At 44.1% G+C, this 25,886-nt stretch overlaps 1 protein-coding gene and 1 pseudogene across 1 annotated transcript; one reads left to right on the forward strand and one right to left on the reverse strand.

Moving 5' to 3' along the window:
• LOC124672653 overlaps positions 1-25,886 on the forward strand; it is a 106,906-nt pseudogene that overhangs the window by 17,062 nt on the left and 63,958 nt on the right.
• LOC124669570 (cysteine-rich receptor-like protein kinase 10) lies at positions 9,561-11,512 on the reverse strand. The gene is made up of 3 exons (XM_047206165.1): positions 11,084-11,512; positions 10,357-10,474; positions 9,561-9,981 (listed from the first exon to the last, which is right to left on the reverse strand). The coding sequence occupies exons 1-3, from the start codon at positions 11,478-11,480 to the stop codon at positions 9,948-9,950; spliced, it is 549 nt and encodes a 182-aa protein (XP_047062121.1). The 5' UTR covers positions 11,481-11,512; the 3' UTR covers positions 9,561-9,947.

Consider the following 25,886-nt stretch of genomic DNA (forward strand, 5'->3'; position numbering starts at 1 on the left):
TTAGACCGGAGTTCATGGGTTCACTTGTCTACTCTCTCTTTAAAGTTGTAGTGGATAATAGCAATTCATCAATGAGATAATATTGGTGGAACTTCAATATGTGCTTGATAAGCATTTATATGAGAATCACGTCCTAGCAACTTGTCCGTAAGTATTTTGACATGATGTTATTTGAATATCAAATATGCTACCTTGAAGAAACAAGATCATCACTTTTTTCACGTGACGAACATAGCACATGCATTCACTTTATGTATACTGAGGTGGCAAAAGAAGAGGCAAAGCCATAATAGATCATGAATATGTTGTCACTATCCAATCACTAAAACCATGTTATTTCATCTAACATACACATCTCCCCACACGTGTTCTTGCATACAAGTTGGATCAGAACCAATGCTTAAGAACGGGGTACATAATATGCATCCTATCAATACAATTTACTATCTTACACATAATACATTCCAATCTCATATCACAATATCAAAGAATAAAGATGCACCACATAGGAATTACATATATTTCCATAATCATGTTGGGTGACTCATATGGTACTAAGATCTATGAAAAAAAAAGAGAAATAGCTCAAGCTACTGCCACAAATCCATAGTCTAGAGGTGGACTACTCCCACTTGATCATGGTGTTGATGAGGAAGACGTTGGAGAAGGTGGAGATCCCTCCGGCGGCGGCTCCGGTGGAGTTTCCCCCTCCAATATTCGTTGTTGCAGCCTATTTTTTTGTGTTTCTGCATTTCTACGGTGCTCTCCGACGAAATCCTTCGGGGCTCATATATATAGGGTTTTTAGGGCAAAAGAAGTCGGTTCGCGAAAGAATCAAGCGATCGACGACGAAAAGAGCATGGGTGGTGCGCCCCTACTGGGCACGCCACCTGGTCTCTTTTGGGCCTCTAGGCCCCTGTCATGAGATCCACGTGCTTTTCTTGATAAAAAAAATGACGTACCCAAAATCCTAGCTCAATTTGACTAAGTATAGGTCTCTGAAAGTGAAAAATACACAAAACAAGATTTTCCTGTTCTGCAGAGTTATAACCCAAATAGAGGGTATCATTGGTAAATCCCCATAAATCAATATAAAACATGAAAATAACATCATATATGTTGCAAATATGTGGCAATATTTGTTAATAAAGTACAAAGTTCATTTATGCATTTTACATGCATCACATACACTGAAAGAATAAGTGTTTTATAGTCTTATCGTGATGACAAAATATATATTTCTTACTTCGTTGCCAATTGCGCTTAGCAAGGTTTTCTTTAGTAAGGATAACCCCACGACGAAGATACCAAGCGAAAACCTTCTTTTTCAAAGGTATTTTAATCTTCCAAATTTTCTTATTATTAATGAACCAATGATCTATAGATAGAATCCACGAAGAATTCACCATTCTCATTCAGGTTTCATCGGAACTCCTCTGATCCTTGCGACAATTGAACGAATGCTAACTATTGTAGCTATGCATTCCAAGTTGGCAGACAGGGCCCAACAATGTCTCTTCTGAACGTCACACTCGGTGGGAAAGATTCCATAACCTTCGGGAAGGTTTCACCTCTATAACACACAATATTATACAGAGATGGATATTGTTCCCGGAGAGAGAGGTGTTTCATAGCCATTTATCCTCCCAAAACCTAATTTCAGATCCATCCTTAATAGAGAAAGATCCAAATGGGAAGAAGTGTCTCTTCATCGCCATAAGGCTAGCCCAGAAGTGTGAATCTCCAGGTTTTCAATAAACTTGTGAAATTGCACGTGAGCCAACATACTTTCTCCTAAGTATTGTCTGCGAAACCCCATCTTCGGTCAGCAACTTGGCCAACCATTTACCCAAAAGATCTATGTTCTTAATCTCAAGATCATGAACACCAAGCCCTCATTGGTCTTTTGGGCGGCAGGTTACACTCCATTTAGTGAGTCAATATTTCTTCTTTGCATTATCTCCTTACCAAAAAAACCTTGATCGGTAGTAATCAAGTTGATGCAAGACTCCGTTGGGTAACTGGAAGAAGGATATCATATAAAACACCATATTTGTTAGAACTTGAGTAATGAGTACCAATCTTACATCAGGAGATAGTAATTTTTCTTTCCAACTACTAAGACGCTTCTACAGTCCATTCAGCAATTGTAAGTCTCCGAAAATGAATCAGAATGCCTAAATAACTAATTTGAAACTGGCCAATCCGACAGCCAAAAGTTGCGCATACTGACCGATATCATCTTGGGCATCACCAAAACAGAACAATTCACTCTTATGGAAATTGATTTTCAACCTAGATAATTGCTCGAAACCTGATAAAATTAATTTCAGATTCTCGCCTTTTTCTAGATCATGCTCCATAAATATAATCATATCGTCGGCCTATTGAAGAATAGATAATCCACCATCCATAAGATGAGGAACGGCCCCTTCAATTTGGCCATCAGCCTTAGCACGCTCAATAAGGACAGCTAGCATATCAACTACAATGTTAAATAACTTTGGTGATAATATATCACCTTCCCAAAAACCATTTTTCACCTAGAAGTATCTACCAACGTCATCTTTGACTTTAATGAAAACACTTCCACCGAAAATAAAGTTATGGATAAGAGCGTGTCACTCAGATGAAAAACCTTTCACCCCGAGTGTCTGATGCAGGAAAGACCATTTGACTTTAATGACAAACATTAAGGAGACAAATGGGCATGTATTTTTGAATCCTTTCTACTTCATTAATCTTTAGTAATAGAATAATTTCACCAAAGTTAATATGAAAAAGCTCAAGTTTTCCATCATGTAGCACAGTGAAAATTTCCAACAAGTCTGTTTTAACTATCTCTCAAAAGTTCTAGAAGAACACAGCGCGGCAACCACCCACACCTGGAGCCTTATTGTGTTCCATCTGAAAAAACGCTTTCTTAATTTCCTCTTCTGTTACAAAGGCATTTTCCTCGACGGAAACTTGAGGAATGTCATCAATCTTAAAGATTACTATCCACTGGATCGCCAAACAAGCCTTGATAATAATTAGTAATATAAACTTTAAGTTGCTCGTGTCTTTCAATTGTTCCATCATCCTGTAAAAGAGAATGAATAAGTTTCTTCCTATGTCTGCAGAAATTTGTACCATGAAAGGCTTACTACTAAATAGCTAAATATCTATTTCGTAGTTAATATCGGCACATGATTTTTTTTTTGGAGAAGCTGAATATTTCTGCCGACGATGAATTTCTGCCGGATATTCATGCGTCGCGCGTGAAGAGTACCCGCACTGCTATGGTGCAAGCAAAGATGTTCACTTTTTATATAATATATAATATAGATTACAGCTTTATATTTGTTACAACCTGCTATGATTACATGGATTGTTCTAATCAGAATTACTATCTGATTAATATCTACTAGGCTCCTAGGTCCTAACCATATCTCCATTTACTAGAGTTATCTGAAACTATTATGATAGTAAAATTTCTAAGGAAATGGGTAATTCTTAATCTTATCTTTTCCATATTTTCTTTAGGTTCTCTACAAGTTTTTTTGGATAAACCTTTGGCCAACAATTACTTTTTAAATATGCGATTTATGTGATACAAAATCTCTATAATAACAAAATATTTTTTTAATTGAATCTGGTGACACAAATCTCACGCCATATAACCTCGTGTTCATCGAGAAATCGCTGGTCAAAATCTTGTCATGAAAACAAAATACATACTATACTATACTTTTAGGAAGGGAGGTGTGACGCCCCGGAACCGGTACCATGAGGATTCCAGTGATCTCGCCGAAATCCGCACGATATTGATTCTGAGACGCCCTCCGACACGACGTGTGCGATGAATCACACATGTGATGCCAGATGAATTACCACGAGCAGTAACATTACAACAGGTTTGCAATAGAGCCCACAAGAAAACTTATATTACAACAACGACTCCAACGAGTTAAGAATACAAATATACAATACAAAGATTCGAATTATACAGAAGATCAAATACGTCCGAATACGGACAAGATACAAATGGGGCTAAGAGTTCTGAAGATAACCAGTGGCGTCCAAACCCTGTCCAGACCAAGCCGGAAGGGTAACCTTGCTAACGTCGTCATCTCGTACCTATCGAAGTCAGTCCATCAGTTGCCAACAAAAGGGGGAGAATAGACAAAAGAGAAAGAACGGCGAGGGTAAGTACCAGTGGCACCTACACACATAAAACTTAGATACTACCACGAGTTAAATAACCGTGTTTAAAAATATACAATAACTACTGAATGTAATTTGGAGATAAACCCTTGCATAGAAACATAATGCGCTATACACGAGCTGAATGCACAATTAGGAGAAGTTGGAGTTACAGACGTTACATGCACTACGGGAGAGCTCCAGTGTGCCGACGGCCGCACAGCAAGGAAGGCCATCGACACAGGCTGTGCCGACGGTGACCGTCGGCGTAGCTTCGTCGGCATAGTTCCGGTCGGGACTGCCCGATCACCGTCGGCACAGATTGTTGTGCCGACGGTATAACCGTCGGCATAGTATTTCAAAATTTTCAATTTTTTTTTTGAAAAAAGATTAAAAATATTTTTTTGAAAAATATATTTTTTATTTTTTTTTCAATTTTCTTCTTATTATTTTTTACTTGTTAATCTTTCACAATCACACTTACACTTAGTACATCTAATCTTAGGTCAAATTGTACTTGTATTCAAACTTCCCAGTTGGTCACCCATCCTCACACTACTCCAGCTCCAGCACGCTTAACTTCTTGGTTCTCTTTGGATGAGCTTCCATGAAAGAAATGACGCTCTTGTTGTTAATACTACCATATCAATCATATTAACCCTTTGACCGTGCTGCCACATCTCTATATTTTTGAATTCTAAACAATTACTTAAGTAAACAACAATGAATATATATAAATAATAATAATATAGAATTTGAAAAACAATTAAATGATTTAATTTTTGTCTTTTTATTTAATATGGAATAAGTAATATCGATGAAATACGAATTTGGCAAATAATATGTCTAAATTGATCAGAAAAATAAGAGGAATACAAATATGACATCCATATCATATTTTGAACCTACAATTTAATTTACCCAAAAATCATGAGCAATGGATCAAGTACCTCTAGTTTAAATCTGGTTGACTTTATCGAAAATAAGGTGGGACACGGCCTCGGCATGGCATAGTTTGCCGAAATGAGGTCATATTTGGCACGTGTGTCGGTCCTAGGATGAGAAGCAAGACCCCGGACGCGGATTTCTAATCCGACCCACGGGCGACCATATTTTCATTTTTAGCGTGCCCTAGCGGTTTTTATTTGTGAAGCACCTACATGGGGCGCATTTTAGTATGACGTGAAACCTCCGTGCGATGATAGTAGACCACCTACGCACCACCTATCACATGACATGTGCACGCATTAGCTTTTTGGGAACTCATGCGGCTTTCGGCGGTGTCCCGCCCAATCCGCTGGAAACTGACCGGATTTGAACTAGGGCTCAACTATCCGTCGCTCCAGAAATTCCGGAAAAAATATTTTTAGTTCTACGACGCATCATTATATGTGCTAATTTTTGTCTGTTTAGTTTTTTCGCGAATGGGTGCACCCGCACGCCCGTACGGCGATACCGCATGTCCCGGGGGCTGTTTTGGCCAGATGGCAATTTTAACGAAGTCAAAAAATCTCACGGAGCCGCGTGGCATCATTTTATATGTCATAGTAACTATTCCGTTTGTCAAAACTGGGATGTGGCAATTATTTTGGAAAACCCTTCACGAAAAGAGCTATCACGTCCGGAGTTCTATGGATTTCAGGGGAAATGAGGTGGGAAACGGCCTCGACATGGCATAATTTTCCCTAACGAGGTCATATTTAGCACATGTGTGGGCCCTAGGATGGTAAGCAATACCCTGGACGCGGATTTCTAATCCGACCCACGAGCGACCATTTTTTCATTTTTGGCGTGTATGAAAGCCATGAAACCTCGAACATTATAGCTCATTTATAAGATAATTTATTTAGGTATTTGAAATATTCCATTTTTGATATTTTTCTATGATAGATCTTGTTTTTCTGCAAAATTTGATATATTATAACTTATTTTTCTCAGTTAGAATGATTTAGTTATGCTTTTTTGAAGACTGCCGTTGAGAAATAGGAAAAAGCTATGCCGACGGTTTAACCGTCGGCACAGTTCTGTAGTGAAAAAAAAAAGAAAAAAAAGTTGTGCCGACGGCCAGACTGGTCATGTGCCGACGGCCAGAGCTGTGCCGACGGTGCCGTCGGCACCTCCAGCCTGTACCGACGGCCAATTTAACGCCGACGGTCATCCTCGTCGCCGCGCTCCGGAGGCTACTGTGCCGACGGCCCCGACATTTGGCCGTCGGCACATCGCCTGGCCGTCGTACGGAAATTCTCCCGTAGTGATGGATATCCGGTTTTACAGGCTACTAATCACTATCAGTAACATAATAAGTGGAGTGGATAAATGCAAATGGTTGATGTTGCTTTTGAAGACGATCTAAAAGCAATCATTAGCTTGACGAAAACATCCATTCTTGATATATGTAGATATACCAGTATTATTTTTTTGCATGAGAGAAGGCGCAGCTGCTGAAATTTTTGGCCCAGACGGATGAGTCATTTGTCTTCAGATGGAGGATCACTAGGATGCCTGCATTATATGCGACTAAAGTTAACTAGAGAATATGCTTTCATGATACAATACATTCTCAACTAGTAAAGTTATCTGAATTTCCTGTAGACTCAGTTGTCATATAGCAGTTCGGATTATTTAACAACAGTTTCATTTTTGTGTGAAACTTACATCATAGATCGTTTTTTTCTGTCATGCCAGTCCTGTCGAAGTAGGAAGAAAAGACATGCGAATCCAACTGCTTGAAATACCAACGCCATGATGTTCTCTATAGCCATGGGCACATTTCTCATCGCAGAGAATCCTTCTGGAGTGCAATACACAAAGTTTCAGTTCAGTGCAGATGAACATTGTCTTTCTTTCCGATTTTTGAGGAAAATTATTTGAATGTGCTGTCAAAGAAATCACATATTGCACAAAGCAAGCATGAATATACCAGTGATATATTTGCGTTACTAAATTTACAAGGTTCCACAGTAAGTTGTATTAAATAGCTCACTGCATATTAAAAGGCTACAATATCGTTCTTTATAATCAAGTCATGATGCAGTACTAATCTTGTAAGAAAGAGAGTAACATGGAAGAAAATCAATGCTTCACAAATGCCGAACACGTAATTGTTTAATTTGATCTTTTCTTTTCAGCTGTATTCAATGGTTTCACGTTGATATGTAGCATTTCTATTACCACATTAATCATTTGTAAAGAGTGAAATCGAATCCATCTAATTAAAATGCGATAAGAAAATCCATCTAAAGAAAACAAATTGACAACCTACATCTTTTAGCCTTTGTTCATGTAGAAATCAATCAGTCCATGCAATTGGTTGAGCTGGGGCTGGTCAAGGGGAATTACTCTGATTTGTGTGCTTGTTTGATGGTACCTAAGAAATTACCAGGCGTGTGTATAGGGAGGTTAACTCCACACTGATTTACTGATTTAAATAAAAAAGGTAGATAAGTTCAAAATTTATTTTTATAAGGCATTATCTTGGAAGTTCACACCTCACATACAAGCTAATTACAAGGTCACAATTTATCATTACCTAATCGGGAGTTGGTTCCTAATGAGGATCGGCTGCATGCTATGGTGATTTGTAGTTGGCCAACATATATACCCGCATATTGAGCATATTGGTCTCGATTGTTTTCATTTGGTTACATGGAATTCCTTATAACTAATTCTGAAGTAAACTGCTCAGCAGGAGCTTTCTTGTCCTCGAGTATATTTTTACTGCTTCAGTGACTACGTCTTCACTGCTAGGCATCATGAAGCTTTCTCGGTGCTAAAAGAGCACCTAGATATTATTATTTTTATACCGGCTTTTCTGACTAGTAAGCACATGGCTAACCACACTACAATGTTTATTTGGAAATTCCAACATGATTCCTTTGTATTACGGTCTGCGGTTATAAATATAATCAACTGACAGAATTGCAAATCATTATACCTGTAGCAGTAGATTTTCTATTTGTCATGTGAAAAATCTACTCTTTGTTCACTGAGTTGCACATATGAAGTTTGTATGTTGAAAAATATCGTATGCCATTTTGTACATCGAAATGTGCAACTCCAAACGTAAAGTTGCACATAATTTCTTAAACATGCTATCTGGTTACTGTTGCATAAGATCGGGTCACATTATAGCTTTACATATCCAATCTACGTCGTGGTTTCTTGTCCAACAAAAACTTGAGATTGAGAATAACTTAAGAAGCATACGGTGCCCTAAAAAAGAAATAGACTCACCTTTGTCTCCATCGTGTTTGAGGACAAGAAAATCCACAGTTTCTAGGTAAATGATTGCAGAGAGTTTGAGAGAGCAATTGCTGTTGGAGAACTCAACACTCTTCTGGTAAGGACACACTGTCTGTGCTTCTTGGAGGGCAAAGGTGATGCAGGCCCAGCAGGATGAGAAGTTTGTGCCGTTGTGGCAGTGTGATACAGCGTACATGCCGTCCCCAGTGTCATGGTTAGCGTAGCGGCTGAGCATGGAGGAGGTCTTGTTCGGGAGAATGGCCATGAAGACGCGCATGTTTGCTTCATAGTTGCTGCTGGCTGTGCGATTGCCATGGCCAGTGCAGATGGCGTTACAGTTGGCAGCAAGCGGCAAGACTAGGATGGCAAAGGAAATGAGGTAGAAACGGTACCAAATCCACATGGACATGGTGTGATGTGTAGAGCGATATGAAGTTTAGCAACTATTACTAGTACACGATGATGGTACAGTCTATTATATCGGAATTGATTCACCAGTCTAGCAATGAAGATGAGAGGGCCACGAAATTGCTCGAGTGGTAGGGATATATAATAGTTGGTTTGGAGGGATAACATGGAGGAAGAAGCACCAGGTGTGTGAAAGAGCCCAAAAAAAGCATAGTCAAAGAACTTCAGTCTTTGTTAGTTACAAGGAAAGTTGCTATGAAACGCTGATTCCGAGGGGATTAATTTACAAAGGGCACAAGAGATCGTTAACTGCAAGGAGTTAGTTTATACAAGTATCATTTGTCCCATGCTATCGTGAATTGTGGTTTTTTCAAAATACCCTACTGACTGAAATTTCATTCAAATTCTTCTCTTACTCATTTTATTCTAGCCAGTGATAGCAGGTACGGAGAGCACATGACCTGCTAGTGAATACTCTGCTTTGCATATGTTAATCTAATGCGTAATTCCAGATAATGGCATAACACAACCAAGCCTTTAAGTGAAGATTTACTTTAGTGGAACCATGCACTGATTCTATGAGCGTAGAGGTGAGCTATGCTCTGCATTTCTTAGGGGGAGAACTATGCTCTGTTGTTGATATCCGCTGCCATTTTCCTATTCTGCCAATTTGACACATGCTCGCACCAATTGTCTTTGCATAATAATCCAAACAAGTCACTATGTGAGAAATAAGCCCATGTAATGTCGAAACCAGTGAACCTAACCAAGGCATTAAGAGTTTACTTAATCAGTTAGGGTTGCGTAATCAGAAATTGTGCCCAGTTGGATCTCTATTTCTAGGTAGTTGGGATTACATACATATCCAGAGATGCAGATCGAAGAATTGGGTGAAAACAACAGAGTGAGTCAAGTGGATGTTTTGAACTTATTCGTAAAGATCGAAGCTGAAACCTTCAAACTGGAGGACAATATCAAACCATGGGTTGCCCATAAAACACCAACTCATTCTTGACATAAACATGTATGTATTGACTGTAGTGCGTGACTTGTGTTTTCTTCTTCATGGAGTATAGGCTGATGCCCAGAAGTGTGTGACCAAGTTTGATGAACTATTGATCTCCAGAAGGAATAGAGCTAGAACGCCTGCATCATGTAACATGTAAGTAAATAAATTTATGTTCTCCTATGCTTTTTCAGGTCAGAAAGGAGAACAAACTTACGGGATATCACATTACATTAAAAAAAAGTGCAGGTGAAACACTGTAAGTCTAAGCTCATTTATTTTAAGATGTTTCTATTCTTTTTAAATCTGTTCCTTACATTAGAGAAGTCGTAAATCTACACCTTTTTTTGTAAATTTATATGTTTTTAGTGAGAAAATGGAAATATAAAATAGTTAGACAGCTAGTTTGAAAGGAGCTAGTTCAGTTTTTAGTTTCAGAGAAGCTAGATTGTTTCATATATTCATCCCAACTCCCAAGACAACTTTAAATTTGATGCTTCTAGTTAGAAACTTACATCATAGAGGCTCTTCTTTTGTCACGCCATTCTTGCAGAAGCAGGAAGAAGAGCCACGCAAAACCGATTGCTTGAAATAGCAGTCCTGCACCCAAGAATTCAAACCAACTGCTAGGTCCTGTGAAACTCGCAACATGTGAAAGTTGGATCAGCATAGTCCTACATTATTTAGCTTCCCTCTGTAGAGGCAAAACATTAGAATATAGGCACCAGTAACGTAGAGCATAAGGAGACAATCTGAAATGATCAATATAAATGACATGGGGGGTAAATTTTGTAAATCATAGCTTGACTAAATGCTGGACATTCCGCGATGTGGTGCCTGAAGATTGCACATCGTGTTTCTTGGTTTAGTTTTTCTGCGTTGGAGTAACATCCTCTCTTGTTTCCTTATAACTCACAAACGATTGAAGAATTGGTTTGTTTGCTAAATTGTTCCTTTATTTCTAGCCATTCATTTTTGTACAGACGGCTATATTATAAGAAAAAACCTCCCAAAAGTCTAATAAAAAAAAAAGGTGCCATGTCATATATGTGTATTATCTATGGCAAGCTGTCAAATGCAGGTCGAAATGCACAATACACATGCCACTAATTCACAGAATCATGTAAATACAACAGCCCAATTCTAGTACTTAGAGATTTTAATAATGCCATAATAAATTGCGTAGATGCTGTAATCTGAAACTTATCTTGTGGTGGAGGAAAGATGGAAAAAGAGACTGACCGAAGAAGGGGATAGATCTAGGGTAATCGGCGAGAGCGAGAGTGCAGTTGCCAAGGAAGACGATGACCCTGGTGATGTGAGGGCACGCAGTCTCCGCCTCCCGGAAGGCAGCGGCGACGCAGGCGGCGCAGGAGGAGGAGGTGAAGCCCTGATGACGGTCAGGGTAGCAGCGCGAGAAGGCTCGCACCCGGTTGGGCCAGTATCCCAGGTCACGGGACGCCTCGAGGCGCTGGGAGGAGGCGGTCTGGGCAGAGAGAATCGCGGCCAGGCGGCGGAGGTTGGCTTCGTAGGTGCTGTTGGGCGCGTATACGCCGCCGAAGCAGTCGGATATTGCTGCGGTGGTGCCCAGCGGCGAGGTGGCGAGGACGACGAGGAGGAGGATCGTGGAATGCTGCATAGTTGTTTTGTGAATGGTGACCGGCGGTGAGGGAGTGGGGAGGGGAACTCGTAAAATATGCCAAGCGTATGGACAGGACGCCGGCGTTGACGACGACTTTGACTCCACAGCCCGTCGCTATTGGCGGCATGGGAGAAAGAATTGGCTTATTTCAAGATTGGGAAATCATGATAGAGTGACGGATAGGACAGGGGAAGGAACAGAGAAGGTGCGGCAACCTACTGCAAGGTCGGGGTGGATGGCAAGAAAAGAGATGCAATCTCTAGAATGAGATGCCACCATGATATAATCTTTACTATTAAATTTGCATTGGTTGTTCGTACGCGTACGTCAGGGTTGATCGATCTTGCACACTATCGACCGAACGGGACAAGTGGGCCGAGCCCAAAGCAACGGCCCACACCATCCCTGCCGGTACCGGTTTGTTTGTTTTTCTTGCCGCACACCACCTGAGGCTGATTCTACCGCTCCATGGCTGCACCCCGAGGCTCAAGCTATGCACAATCCCAAAGGCTCACGCCGCATTCGGCCAGTCTTGGTCAAGAATTGATAGGTGCAGCGCTGGGGAAGGCCTCTCTGCGAGGAATCGGCCCAGCCGTCGCCTCAAAATCCTCCTACTTCACTTGAGACAGGAACAACGCCATGCCCTCGAGCTCACCCAGTGCCCTGCAATTCGAAGCCCCATGGAGCCCTTGAGCTCACCCATCCCCCGCAATTCGAAACACCATAGCGGGCGCCAAGGTCCGAGGGCGACCGTGCTGGTGCGCCGTGAGCCGAAGGGTGCTCCTGGTCACCGCACCCACGTTAGGCCTTAGCACGGCCTGTGAGTGCTGCGACTGAGAGCAGCTTGGCCAAAGGCCGCGGCAGCGCAACAAGGATGTTGGCCCGACAGCCGTACTGTTCGAGCGCGCCGCATCGTGCAGGGCTCTACGCCAAAAGCTGCGCAAGCGACCAATCTGTTGTGCAGTTTTGCTTGCGCTCCTAATTTAGTTTGCTCTGTTCTGAAGCAAGCAGGAGGAACCGAGGAAGTGCTGCCTATATTGTTCAGGTTCTGCATGCAACTAGGTCTACGAAAACAACCTCCTCCAGTTAGACTAACACCTGCAGTTTTTAGTAGGAGACTGACTGTATCTATGATCTCGAAATAGGTCTCTAATTGGGGAGTGCTGTTTTGGCACCCGGAGCATATACACTTTTAAAATGGTTCCACGGAAAACCGACATTTTAGTGTTATGTGTAAAACAGACAAATTTTGGTGTAAAAAAAGGTTATGTATGTGACACTTTTTTTTTGTCTTTTTCACATAAGTTACAGAAATATCGGTTTTCGCAAAAATTGATGTGCGCACGCAAAATGTCGATACATAAGCGCAAATGTTTTCTTCAAATTTTTTTAACAGTTCAAAATATGTTTTCGATAGCTGGAGTATATGCTTCCATGTGCCGAATTGAGTTTCTGCTCTAATTATTGTTTCATATATCCCTTTGAATAGTGTTGATCATCGAAGTCTTATTTTTCTTACAAAACTAGCCCAACTAAGTGTCAGTTGAGCTTCACATAAACAATTATTTACATTGTAAATTTCCAGAAAGTGTTTACCATGTACTATATTTTTGATCAATAACTATTACGAACTGTACTGAAATCTAACACTTGGTAAGTGTCTTGTTCTATTTCTCATAAGTATTTCACTCCAACTCATGTAATCTGAAAGTACTTCAAATTAGTACTCCCTCCGGTCCTTTTTAATTAACTCAAATTTAGTACAAAATTGTACTAAATCCGAGTCAATTAAAAGAGAACGGAGGGAGTACTACTTATTATTTAGTGTTAGCTTAAAAAAATTATGGACTACTTTCTACGGATGGCGTATTTCAAATTTATCATCCCGTTATGCTGATATATGTTCGACTAGATGTAAGTTCTGCTTTTCAATAGAGCATAAACTGTTGACAAATTTCATATGTTGTTGCACGTAGCAACGCACGGGTATTTTGCTAGTAATCTACAGTATATATAGCATATTTCAAAGTTTCAACCCTAGTCGAACAGTTGGCATAGAAGCCTAAATTCCCCCAAAACGAAATAGCAGATGGAAGCTTTCTATTTCGATCGCCGCCGGCTGGGTGTGAAAGTCGGGTTGGCTATAGACCCAGATTATTTCTTTCATGTAGATTTAGATCGAGTTGGGTACTATTAATTGATGAATCCACCCTTTTAGTAAGGTCACTTCCAATGTTAGACCGCATTTCAAACCACCAAACTATCTATTTGAGCCCGTTTGCGGTGGCTTGCAGAGCTCCATGTCGTTTGTGCTTGCCACTGGCCCCAACGGCGGACCACATTTTATGGGTCCAGTTGTCCGCGTCGCAGGCGAAGCCAAGGCTAAGAGCATCTCCAGCCGCGTCCCCGAAAGGGATTTGGGGCGCGCCGGACAAAAAATGCGTTCCAGCCACGTCCCTCAAAGCCCATTTTTGTCCGGCGCGCTCCGATACGGTGTCCGGCGCCCCGAGCCCGTCCCCGTCCCACAGCCCATTTTTGTCCGGCGCGCCCCGATACGGTGTCCGGTGTCCCGAGCCCGTCCCCGTCCCACAGGGGACGCACCGGGGACGCCGGACACACCGAAAAGTGAGGCGGGAAGTGGCGGGGCCGACCCGTCAGCGGCACAATTAATTTTAACCTAACCGTCGCCTATCTCGCGACAGAAGTTATTGGCGCGCAGCGACGGTGCAGTTCTCGCAGAGAGCGCAGCGACGCGTCCCGTCGCGCCTAGCTCTGCGTGCCGGCGTTAATGAGCGCCACCGCTCATCCGCCTCCCTCCGGCCTATAAAAAGGGGCGCCTCTCATCGTCCCTCTCACACACAAACCCTAGCGCCTCTCTCCCAAACACTAGCTGTCACCATCTCTCAACAAGACTCGACGCTATGTCTGGTAGAGGCGGAGGCCGACCTCGCGGCCGCGGCCGTGGTCGTGGCCTCGGCATAGCTGAACGCTCGCCGTCGCCTCCCACGCCGGCGTCTTCATCGTCGGAGATGGACGTGGAGCCGGACGTGCTGTTCGAGTTCGTCCTCGTCCTCAAGGGCGACCCGCGCGGCATCCAGAGGCTGCCGGACTCCTTCGCCGAGTATGGCGGCGGTGTACGCCCGCGCAAGATGCATCTGCGGGAGGCTTCATGCGGCTACTACCGGTGGATCGTCGACGCGATCTACGACGCGCGCGGCAAGATGTACCTCAACATCGGCTGGGAGAAGTTCGCGCGCCACCACAGCCTCGAAGCCGGCTTCATCCTCCTGTTCTCCTACTTCGGCAACAGGGACATGAGCGTCAAGGTCTTCGACGAGAGGCGCTGCCGCCGGGACTACCACGGCGACAGGGACTCCCACGGCGACAACACCGACGAGGAGGACGACTGAGTGTTGTTTCTTCGCAGCGAATACGTGCACGGAGGTTTGTTCGCCTCATCGCTAGAACCAATAAGGGCACCATCCTCCCGCTGGATTTTCCAGTTTAGGTGACTGGGTGTGCCCTCGAGTGTTCTTTCTTAGCAGCGAACACAGGAAACCTCCGATGCACGGCCTAGTTAGGTTTAGTTTATTTGCAATATTTTATATTTGTGTCCACCACGGTTCCAACTATGTATTAGTTTGTGGAAACCACGTTCCCAATTATGTATTAGTTTGTGGAAATTGAAATAAAAATGCCAAAAAAAAGTATTTTAAATGTTTGGGGGAGGCGTTTGGGGGGCGCGGCTGGGGAGCGACATCCCCCAAAGGCGGCACGAACAAAACACGTCCCCCAAACGCTCAATCCGGCGCGGTTTGGGGGACGCTTTGGGGGACGCGGCTGGAGATGCTCTAATGGCGGTCGCTCCTGCTAACCGGAGGCTAATGACAGCGCCACCGTTTTGTGCCAGCAGCCGCCGTTTCCCACCGAGCGCTCCCACTCCCGCGCATTATTTCACACCACGCGCCCCATTTCGCCGCCGCTTTCTCCCGCCTGGGCGCACATTTTTCATGCAGGCCACCGTGCCTACAAAATCGGGCCCGCGAGGACCTCGGCTAGACCATACAATAGTAGCCATGTCTGACCGCACCCCACCCACTACATGGGCTCAGATTAGCGGGGCCACAATGGAGAGGTACCCTCTCAGCCCCATAGCGAGCGGCGAGGATGTCGGCCACGAGGACGACATGCGCGCGCCGACCACCATAGACCATCGAGTCCTCCTCAAGTACTTTCAGAGCGCGCGCCAGCGAGCCCTGGAATCCTCCGACGACTCCATCGATTCCAACATTGTCGAGCTGTCCCACCAGACTGTGGCCTTGGAGGAGCATGGCCGCTAGTTCATGGCGGCAGACCGCCGCTCCTAGGAAAAACTAGACTCCCACCGGGCGGCCGAAGATATCAATGAGCGGGCGGCCGAAGAGGCTGCCCGCCAGCAGGCTGCCCTACACATTGTGTTATAGGTGGAAGAGGCAGCCCCCAGGCAGGCAACCTTCGTGATCGTGCATGTATCATTAAAGCGGCTCCAAGAGGACACATTGGTCGTGTGGCAGGCGGCAATGGACGCCGAGATTGAGAGCGGGACCTGGCAAGCAGCCTGGAGAAAGAGTCATCTTCAGATCTAGAGGAGGACCCGGCGAGCAGCCCGACTTCCACGGCTGACACCCGTCATCTTCTGGCAGTCCACACGGCCAAGAAGAAGGCCAACACCTGCGTGTGGTGCTTGCCGCAAAGCCAGTGTTGCCTCACCATCCGAGGCCACCGCCTCGGTGTCCGGAGTCCACCACATTTTCCCGTTGTCACCTCTGGTAGAGGCGGGGGAGGGGAGCTTTCTTAAACTAATTTAAGTAAACTCACTTTTCTGCAGGTAAGCTAATAAGGGCTAAGCCCTAGGTGAGGTCCGATCTTCACGGATTTGGATGGGATTCGTGGGGGGTGGAGGAACGCGAAGAACACAGTGGAAAGTGGGGTTGATCGAAGATACAAACGCAACACACACACAACCGGTTGTTCTTCGTTGGCCCGATACACCAACCCAATGGAATTGCAAGGAAAAGACCCACGAGGAATAGAATCCCTCACAAAAGATTGATAAGCAATTGGTAGAGTTCCAAAGAGGCAAAGAGTGCAAATAGATAGAATTGCAAAAGCAAAAGATCCACAAACACTAGAATCCCTAGAATGGAAGAGACCAATTCCTTAGAAGAGTCTTGATAACTTCATAGATTTGGATCTAGAAGGGTTTCCCATAGGGAGGAGCAAAGCTCATGTTTGATCTCACAACAAGTCTGAATCTCAGATCTGAGCCAACAAGGCTATTTATAGTTGGTGGGGCGAAGGGGTAAGTTACATGCTGAAAAGTGTTGTTTGTGCTGACAGTCGCGCAGGTGGAAGTTCCGGTCGCTCGGGGTGGATGTTCCGGCTGGATTCCCTTCACAGGGGGCTGGACAGCATCCTGGGAGGCATGTGGGCGGAAGTTCCGGTCCTGGGGGCCGGAAGTTCCGGTCGGGGCGAAACTTCCGGCAACTTCCAGCCTAGTTCCGAAAACGACCGATTTCCTTGCAGTAACATCCCGGGGCATTTTGGTGCATTTTCGGAACTGGGGCGGAACTTGGGCGGAAGTTCCGGTGGGCGGAAGTTCCGGTCGCTCGGGGCGGAAGTTCCGGCTGGATTCTCTTTCCTGGGCGCTGGATGGCATCTGGGAGGCATCTGGCCGGAAGTTCCGGTCCTAGGGGGCGGAAGTTCCGGCTGGAGCGCTGGTTCTCCATCTTCTTCATTTTCAGCTCCCTCCCCATTGGCTTGGTCTCCATGGCTTGCGTCTTGGTCGATGTACCTAATTAAACACAAGGTATTTGGACGTTGGTATGTCGATGACGTAGGCGTTGTTGTTGATGCGCTTGAGGACCTTGAAGGGACCATCCCCTCGGGGCTTTAGCTTGGAGTTGCGTTCTTGAGGAAAGCGGTCTTTGCGAAGGTGTATCCACACTAGGTCTCCTTCATTGAAGATCCTTTCCTTCTTCTTCATGTTGAGTCTAGTGGCTTGATGAAGGACTTGTTGCTCGATTGTTGCCCTTGTATCTTCATGTAGCTTTTTCATGTATTGGGCTCGCTTATCGATGTTCATGTTTACTTGCTCATGTAGCGGAATAGGAAGTAGGTCGATCACCGTAGGTGGTTCAAACCCATATACGACCATGAAGGGACTTCTCATTGTTGTAGAGTGCTTGGCGCGGTTGTAGGCGAACTCCGCATGCGGGATGCAATCTTCCCATGCTTTCAAATTCTTCTTGACAAGGACTCGTAGTAGTGTGGAGAGGCTTCGGTTCACCACTTCGGTTTGCCCATCGGTTTGGGGGTGCGATGATGATGAGAACAAAAGCTTGACGTTGAACTTGGCCATTAGTGTCTTCCAAAGATAACTCATGAATTTGACATCTCGGTCCGAGACAATGCTTCTTGGTACACCGTGGAGTCTCACAATTTCCCTAAAAAACAAGGAGGCAATATGTGAAGCATCATCCGTTCGGGAGCATGGTATAAAATGAGCCATTTTAGAGAATCTATCAACCACCACAAAAATGGAATCATGACCATACTTAGTTCTAGGCAATCCTAGTACAAAGTCCATGCTTATGTCGGACCAAGGAGCATAAGGAATAGGAAACGGTGTATAAAAGCCATAGGGGTTGGAAGTGGACTTAGCTTGTAAACATGTTGTGCACCGGCGGCAAAGGCGTTCCACATCGCGGTACATTCTTGGCCAATAGTAGTGAGTTGATAGCATTGCATATGTCTTCTCTCGTCCAAAATGTCCCATAAGACTACCACCATGCGATTCTTGTAAGAGCAAAAGGCGAAGCGAAGACATGGGAATACAAGTTTGTTGCCCTTGAACAAGAATCCTTGGTGCAAATAGAAATCATCGATGCCCTTTTCACTAGAACACTTTGCAAAAATTGGGCCAAAGAAGGTATCGGAGGCATATAGGTCTTTGATTTCATCAAGACCCAAAACATGGAAATCCAAACGAGTGAGTAAAAGGGTGAGCTTGCGGGAAAGAGCGTCCGCAATGACATTGTCCTTGCCCTTCTTGTATTTGATTACATATGGAAAGGACTCAATGAACTCAACCCATTTTGCATGTCTTTTGTTCAAATTGTGTTGAATTTTCAAATACTTCAAAGACTCATGGTCGGAATGAATAACAAACTCCTTTGGCCAAAGATAATGTTGCCAAACTTCAAGAACTGAATTAAAGCATAAAGTTCCTTGTCATAAATGGGATAGTTGAGGCATGCGCCATCCAACCTTCTCTCTATGATATGCGACGGGTTTACCATCTTGCATAAGGATACCACCAATTCCAAGTCCACTCGCATCACATTCTATCTCAAAAGTTTTAGCAAAATCGGGGAGAACGAGAAGTGGTGCCTCGGTGAGTTTCTTTTTCAATTCATCAAAAGCGTTTTGTTGTGCTTTGCCCCAAACGAACGGAACATTCTTTTTTGTAAGCTCGTTCAAAGGGCAATCAATGGTGCTAAAATCTTTCACGAAACGTCTATAGAAGCCGGCAAGTCCATGGAAACTTCGAACTTGACCAACGTTGGTAGGAGTGGGCCAATTGTGGATGGCCTCAACCTTCGAAGAGTCCACTTCGATGCCATTAGCGGAAACAACAAACCCAATAAAAACCAACTTGTTTTGTGCAAAGGTGCACTTTGGAAGATTTTAAAGAGCTTTTCACGCCGTAAGATGCATCAGACTTCTCTCACATGTTGCACATGGTCCTCGAGATTTTTTCTATAAATGAGAATATCATCAAAGTAGACAACCACACTCTTGCCAATGAGAGGTCTCAAGATATGGTTCATAAGGCGCATGAAAGTTCATGGAGAATTTGAAAGACCAAATGGCATGACAAGCCATTCATAGAGACCAAGTTTGGTCTTGAATGTCGTCTTCCATTCATCACCAATTGCCATACGGATTTGGTGGTAGCCACTATGCAAATCTATTTTCGAGAAAATCGTGACACCACTCAACTCATCAAGCATGTCATCTAAACGCGGAATGGGATGGCGGTATCGAACGGTAATGGCATTGATGGGGCGACAATCCATACACATTCTTTGCGACTCATCCGGTTTAGGAACGAGAATAACCGGTACGACACAAGGGCTTAAGCTTTCGAGTACATACCCTTTTTCGAGGAGATCTTGTATTTGGCGTTGAATTTTCTTTGTTTCTTCGGGTTGGTGCGGTAGGCGGTGCGGTTTGGTAGAGGGGCTCCGGGTATGAGGTCGATGTGGTGCTCAATTCCTCTAAGCGGTGGTAGCCCATGAGGGAGCTCGTCGGGGAAGACATCTTGAATGTCCTTCAAAAGAGACAACAAAGAAGAAGGAAGTGTTGTTAAGTTGTTAGTCTCCGAGGGTGGCCCCTTGAAAATGAGCACATAGTGCAATTTGGTGGATGGGTTGTGGTGCACGTCTCTCATATCACTCTTGGTAGCTATGAGGACACTCTTCATCTCACTCACATATGGCTTGTGGCGCTCACTCTCTTTTTGGTGGATCACTCTCTCACCTCTCATCTCACTATGGATAGTAGCTTCCTTAGCCCTCGCTAAAGCCTTTGCATTGCCCGCAATAACTTGGCTAGGAGTCATTGGGCGTAGGATGAAGGACTTGTCGTTGGCCTTGAAGCTATAAGCATTTGTGTAACCATCATGGTTTGCTTTCTTGTCATATTGCCAAGGGCGACCAAGTAGCATGTGGCACACCGTCATAGGAACTACATCACACTCAACGGTGTCTTCATAGGCGCCGATCTTGAAGGATATTGTGATGGTGTGTTGTATCTTCACATTTCCGTTGTCACTTAGCCATTGCACATGGTAAGGATGGGGGTGTTTCCGGAGCGGGAGGCTGAGCTTGGAGCATAGTTCGGTGCTTGCAAGGTTGTGGCAACTACCACCATCGATGATGACCTTGATGGACTTGCCATTTATTCCGGCTCTTGTTTGGAAGATATTGCATCTTTGGTCTTCATTGGGGATTGCATGGGTTGTCAATACTTTGGTCACCACAAGTGATGGGCTTGCATCATGCACACATAGGATTTGTTCTTGGTCTTCCAATTCATCATCTTCAAGATTGGTTGCGGCTTGCACTAAGGCTTCATATTCACCTTCACTTAAGTACTCCACATCTCCATCATCTCGAGTTATCATAACTCTTGTGTTCTTGCATTCAAAGGATTTATGTCCTTGGGCGCCACACTTGAAGCAAGTGATGTTACTAGATCCGGTGGAAGCTTTGGAGGACATAGTTGATTGTTCCGGCTTGAAGCTTGTTGTCTTGATGGCGCTTCTTGTTTGCTTGGGAGGATCCTTGGAGGCACTAGCGCTTGTATTCTTTGTGCTTGAGGAAGTATTGGTTGCATTTCTTGCGGCGAAGAAGGTTTTGGACTTTGCACTTGCTAAGTCTTCTCGTACTTGGCGCTCGGCCCTTGTAGCTTGATGAAGTAACTCAACCATGTTGGTGTGTAAGGCAAGAATTCCACTATCCTCTTGACGGGAATGTTCAATCCATTCAAGAATCTTGCCATATTTTGCTCTTCTCGCTCATCCACATTCGCACTCATCATGGTCATGTGCATCTCCTTGTAATACTCCTCAACGGACTTGAAGCTTTGCTTGAGTTGAGTAAGCTTGTTGAAGAGGTCACGTTTGTGGTGGGTGGACACAAAGCATTTGTGCATGACTTCTTGCATCTCTTCCCATGTGTCAATGGGCTCTAAGTCTTCTTTTTCACGCTTCTTTTTCACGCTTCTTGTTTACTTCTTCCCACCAAACATTTGCATATCCCTCAAACTCAAGTGATGCCATGGCCACCTTCTTTGCTTCGGAGAAGTTGTGTATGCGGAAGATCTTGTCAACCTTGAGTACCCAAGACAAGTATGCATCGGGGTCTTCTTCTCCTTAGAACTTGGGCATGGTGAACTTTAGCTTCCCAAATATTTCTTCCTCATTACGGTCATTGCGTCGAGGTATTGGTCTTGTATCATCTTCATCCTCATTATGGTTGCGAGGTTGTTGAGGATGATCCTCATTTTCATTGTGGCGGTTTGGAGGAGGAGGATGCCTTCCATGTGGTTGCCGAGGGCGTGGCATGACACTAGCTTCACTTGGTGCGTCTTCTTCATTGTGGTTCCTTGCTTCATCTTGATGTGCATGAGGTACTTGACGAGCTCGATGATTAAAAGGATTGTGTCTCCTATTGTCCATGTTGTTCCTTCTTGCGCCATCATCTTGAGGAGCATCAATATTGATGATTTGGCGTTCTTGGTTCACTTCTTGGTCGGCGTCATGATGTGGTTGCCTTGGAGCATTGGCCACTAGAGATGGACGAGGTTGTCCTTGTTGATGACGTGCCGCTTGCTCATGGCGAAGACGTTCTTGCTCACGTGCATGAAGGAGGTCTTGATCATGACGAAGACGTTGTTGTTCCTCTTGGAATTGAGCTTGACGATTTGCTTGTTGTAGTATCTCTTGTTCAAGTTGAGCACGTGCTTGCTCCGCATCTTGAGCTTGTTGTTGAAGTACTTGAGCATCCACATTATGGTGGTGTGGGTCTTCATTAGAAGCATGGTAAGACGGAGACAGTACTCGATGCCTTGAACTATGAGAGCGCGAAGATCTTGAGTGTTGGCTTCGATTGTTGGCAATGTTGGCAATAGCTTGTTCAAGGCGTGCCAACCTTTCTTCTTGTCTTCTCATGCTCGCCATGTTTTGTTGACCTTGTGTAGCAAGTGTAGCCCTCATATCATGGCCTTGAGCGTCAAGCTTGTCATGGAGGTCTTGCACTTGGACATTGAGGTCCCTTCTTTGCACTTGAGCTCGTTCTTCATAGCGTATGACGGTCTCATCGATCCTTGCCGTGAGGTCATGGATACTCTTGTTGACGGCTTGAATAGCTATCCAATGTTGGTGCCGTGTAATCGGTAGTTGGTTCCCCTCTCCACTAGACATGGTTACAACTAAAACAAGAACTATGTTGTGGGGGTTAGAGGAAAACTCACAAGTAAGTCAAAGACTCACAACAAAATTGGAAAGGTGTGTCAAGGTGAGGAACAACCGGTTACACACACAAAACAAAAACTCTATATGGTGTTAGGTATGGATGTGGAAATCCAAATGGAAGAACCAAACGAAGAGTCTATTGTCAAAAGTGGGTAAGGTCCAAAAGTCACAAGTCAAAGGCGGTGATCACAAAAGGCATACACAATGTGGAACACACGCACGAGACAAAATGGGGTTAGCGCGACCAAGGAAAATGAGCACGGACAAAATTGGTCCTAACAAAGACTACTTGCTCGGTGTCACGCTAACGCAAGAGAGACCGTGGCTTGGTTGCAAAATTGAGAAGCAACAAGATTTGCGCAAGACGCCTCTCTTCTCTTTTCTCTCTTTTGCTTATAAGCTTTGGACTCTTTTGTGTATAGGTGTCACTCACACTCTTTTTTATTTTTCCTTTTGTCTTTTTTTTTTCTATGTAAGGATACTACTATCTATGTAAGTATGTCACACTTCTTTTGCATATATTTTCACAACGAGCGTGCTTCGTAGCTTTGCTAAACACACGCACACTCTCACGGTCGGGACGCTTGCGCAATGCTTCGCAACACTAGAAAGCCACTCTTGATGGGAAAGGTACGCAAAGGAGGCTAGGGCTACAAGGAAAGGGCAAGTTATACCACTTGATGATGGTGGCCGACGATCTTGAACTTGCTATGGTGGTGAAAGGTGTCATGTTGTCGTCGTTGTCAATGTTGTGGAAGCTTTGTGGTAGCTGAAATGGCACTCAAACCGAAGTCCAAACACAAAAGGGGTAGTGCCAAAACGAAAAACGAAGTTAGCTGTGAAAATTTCAGCCAGGCGGAACTTCCGGTGTCTGGGGGCGGAACTTTCGGTCCTGGGCGGAACTTCCGGTTCGGCCGGGCGGAACTTCCGGTCGCAACAGATCTGCGGGTTGTTCGTCGATTTGGGCGGAAATCCGGGCCGAAAATCTTCGAATTCGTGGAAAATTTGGCACTAGAAGCTGTGGAAAGGTGGGGGAGTTGTAGATCAACACCAAAGACAAGTTTCTATTGGACCAAAATCACCAAAAACTCAACAAATCGCGAGATCCAACCAAGACCAATTTGGGGCTATTTTTTGGTATTTTCGAAAATTTTCTCAAGAAATTTTTTGGGGGTGTGGGGGTCAAATCCGTGGCAACCAAGGATCTCTTTATACCATATGATAAGGGCTAAGCCCTAGGTGAGGCCCGATCTTCACGGATTTGGATGGGATTCGTGGGGGAGGTGGAGGAACACGAAGAACACGGTAGAAAGCGGGGTGGATCGAAGATACAAACGCAACACACGCACACACAACCGGTTGTTCTTCGTTGGCCCGATACACCAACCCAATGGAATTGCAAGGCAAAGGCCCACGAGGAGTAGAATCCCTCACAAAAGATTGATAAGCAATTGGTAGAGTTCCAAAGAGGCAAAGAGTGCAAATAGATAGAATTGCAAAAGCAAAAGATCCACAAACACTAGAATCCCTAGAATGGAAGAGACCAATTCCTTAGAAGAGTCTTGATAACTTCATAGATTTGGATCTAGAAGGGTTTCCCATAGGGAGGAGCAAAGCTCATGTTTAATCTCGCAACAAGTCTGAATCTCAGATCCGAGCCAACAAGGCTATTTATAGTTGGTGGGGGCGAAGAGATAAGTTACATGCTGAAAAGTGTTGTTTGTGTTGAAAGTCGCGCAGGAGGAAGTTCCGGTCGCTCGGGGAGGAAGTTCCGGCTGGATTCTCTTCACAGGGGGCTGGACAGCATCTGGGAGGCATCTGGGCGGAAGTTCCGGTCCTGGGGGTCGGAAGTTCCGGTCGGGGTAAAACTTCCAGCCAACTTCTGGCCTAGTTCCGAAAACGACCGATTTCCTTGTAGTAACATCCCAGGGCGTTTTGGCGCATTTTCGGAACTGGGACGGAACTTGGGCGGAAGTTCCAGTCGCTCGGGGCGGAAGTTCCAGCTGGATTCTCTTTCCTGGGCTCTGGATGGCATCTGGGAGGCATCTGGCCGGAAATTCCGGTCCTGGGGGCGGAAGTTCCGGTCCTGGGGGTGGAAGTTTCGGCTGGAGCGCTGGTTCTCCATCTTCTTCATTTTCAGCTCCCTCTCCATTGACTTGGTCTCCATGGCTTGCGTCTTGATCGATGTACCTGATTAAACACAAGGTATTTGCATGAAGTAGCATGCCATCCAATAAGGTATCAAATGTATACGTGAAAATGAGCGAATTCATCTCTTGATGTATAGCTTTGGCTCGAGCTCGTGTCATTAGGCCACGAGGAGGGCTTGTCGGTCTTGAGGAGGAGGTGTCCAAAAGCCACCCCGTATCATAAGCTTTCTCAAAACTTCACTTCAAAACAGGTTTGGGTATTGTCGCTTACAAGTTTGTGAAATGTTACATGCTGCAAAAATATTACTATGTGATAATTTGGATTTTCTTATATGAAATTTACTCATAATTGAAACCTGGTAAAGCTCAACCACTATGACAAAAAATCCACTCTAGGGCAATCCGAAGGTTGGATCTTGGACTTGTTTTTTTGGCACCGGCCCGATGAAACACGAAAATGATACTGGCTACCGGTGACTTTAACAGCAGGTATTATTTCTCGCTTATAGCGAGGGGGAATGGCACTCCCCTGCGTTCGCCCAACGACGAGCCACGTCTGAGGTAAGCATTTTTGTTTTTTTTGTTTTGGTTGTTACATTTTTTGCTCTTCACTAATTTTCTATCTTCATTTTTCGTTTTCCCCCTATTTCTTCCCCTGTTTTCACCCTTTTACGTTCTACTTGATAAAACTGAACATTTTTTAAAACTATATAAATTTTATAGATCGGAACCTTTTTAACCGATGAATCATTTTTTTAAATTCGATTTTTTTTGAAATCAATAACATTTTTTAAAACCAAACTTATTTAGTTCCCCTATTTTAAAGAAACATTTTAAAATTTTGAAGTCATGAACATTTTTAATTTGGAACCATTTTGTCGGGTGAACCATTTTTAAATCATGGAAATTTTTATTTTGGAGCCATTTACCGGTGAACCATTTTTAAATCATGGACATTTTTTAGAACTATTTTACTCGGTGAACCATATTTTGAAGTTGAACAGTTTTGAAAACTGAAGATTTTTAAACTGAATAATTTTCAGAAATAACATTTCAAAATCATGAATAATTTAAAAAATTAAAATAATAAAAATTACAACTTGAAAGTTTTGCCATTTTTATGAAAATCATAGAACAAAAGAGAAAACTAACACAAAAATGTGGCGTTGTACA

This window comes from Lolium rigidum, chromosome 7, assembly GCF_022539505.1.
Source record: "Lolium rigidum isolate FL_2022 chromosome 7, APGP_CSIRO_Lrig_0.1, whole genome shotgun sequence".
In the NCBI taxonomy this organism is placed as follows: Eukaryota; Viridiplantae; Streptophyta; class Magnoliopsida; order Poales; family Poaceae; genus Lolium; species Lolium rigidum.

Coding starts and splice junctions, on each gene's coding strand:
- LOC124669570 (XM_047206165.1), bottom strand. CDS start 11,480: ATGCAGCATTCCACGATCCTCCTCCTCGTCGTCCTCGCCACCTCGCCG. Junction 10,475..11,083: donor TAGATCTATCCCCTTCTTCG/GTCAGTCTCTTT, acceptor CGAGTTTCACAG/GACCTAGCAGTTGGTTTGAA. Junction 9,982..10,356: donor AAAAGAAGAGCCTCTATGAT/GTAAGTTTCTAA, acceptor TACATGATGCAG/GCGTTCTAGCTCTATTCCTT.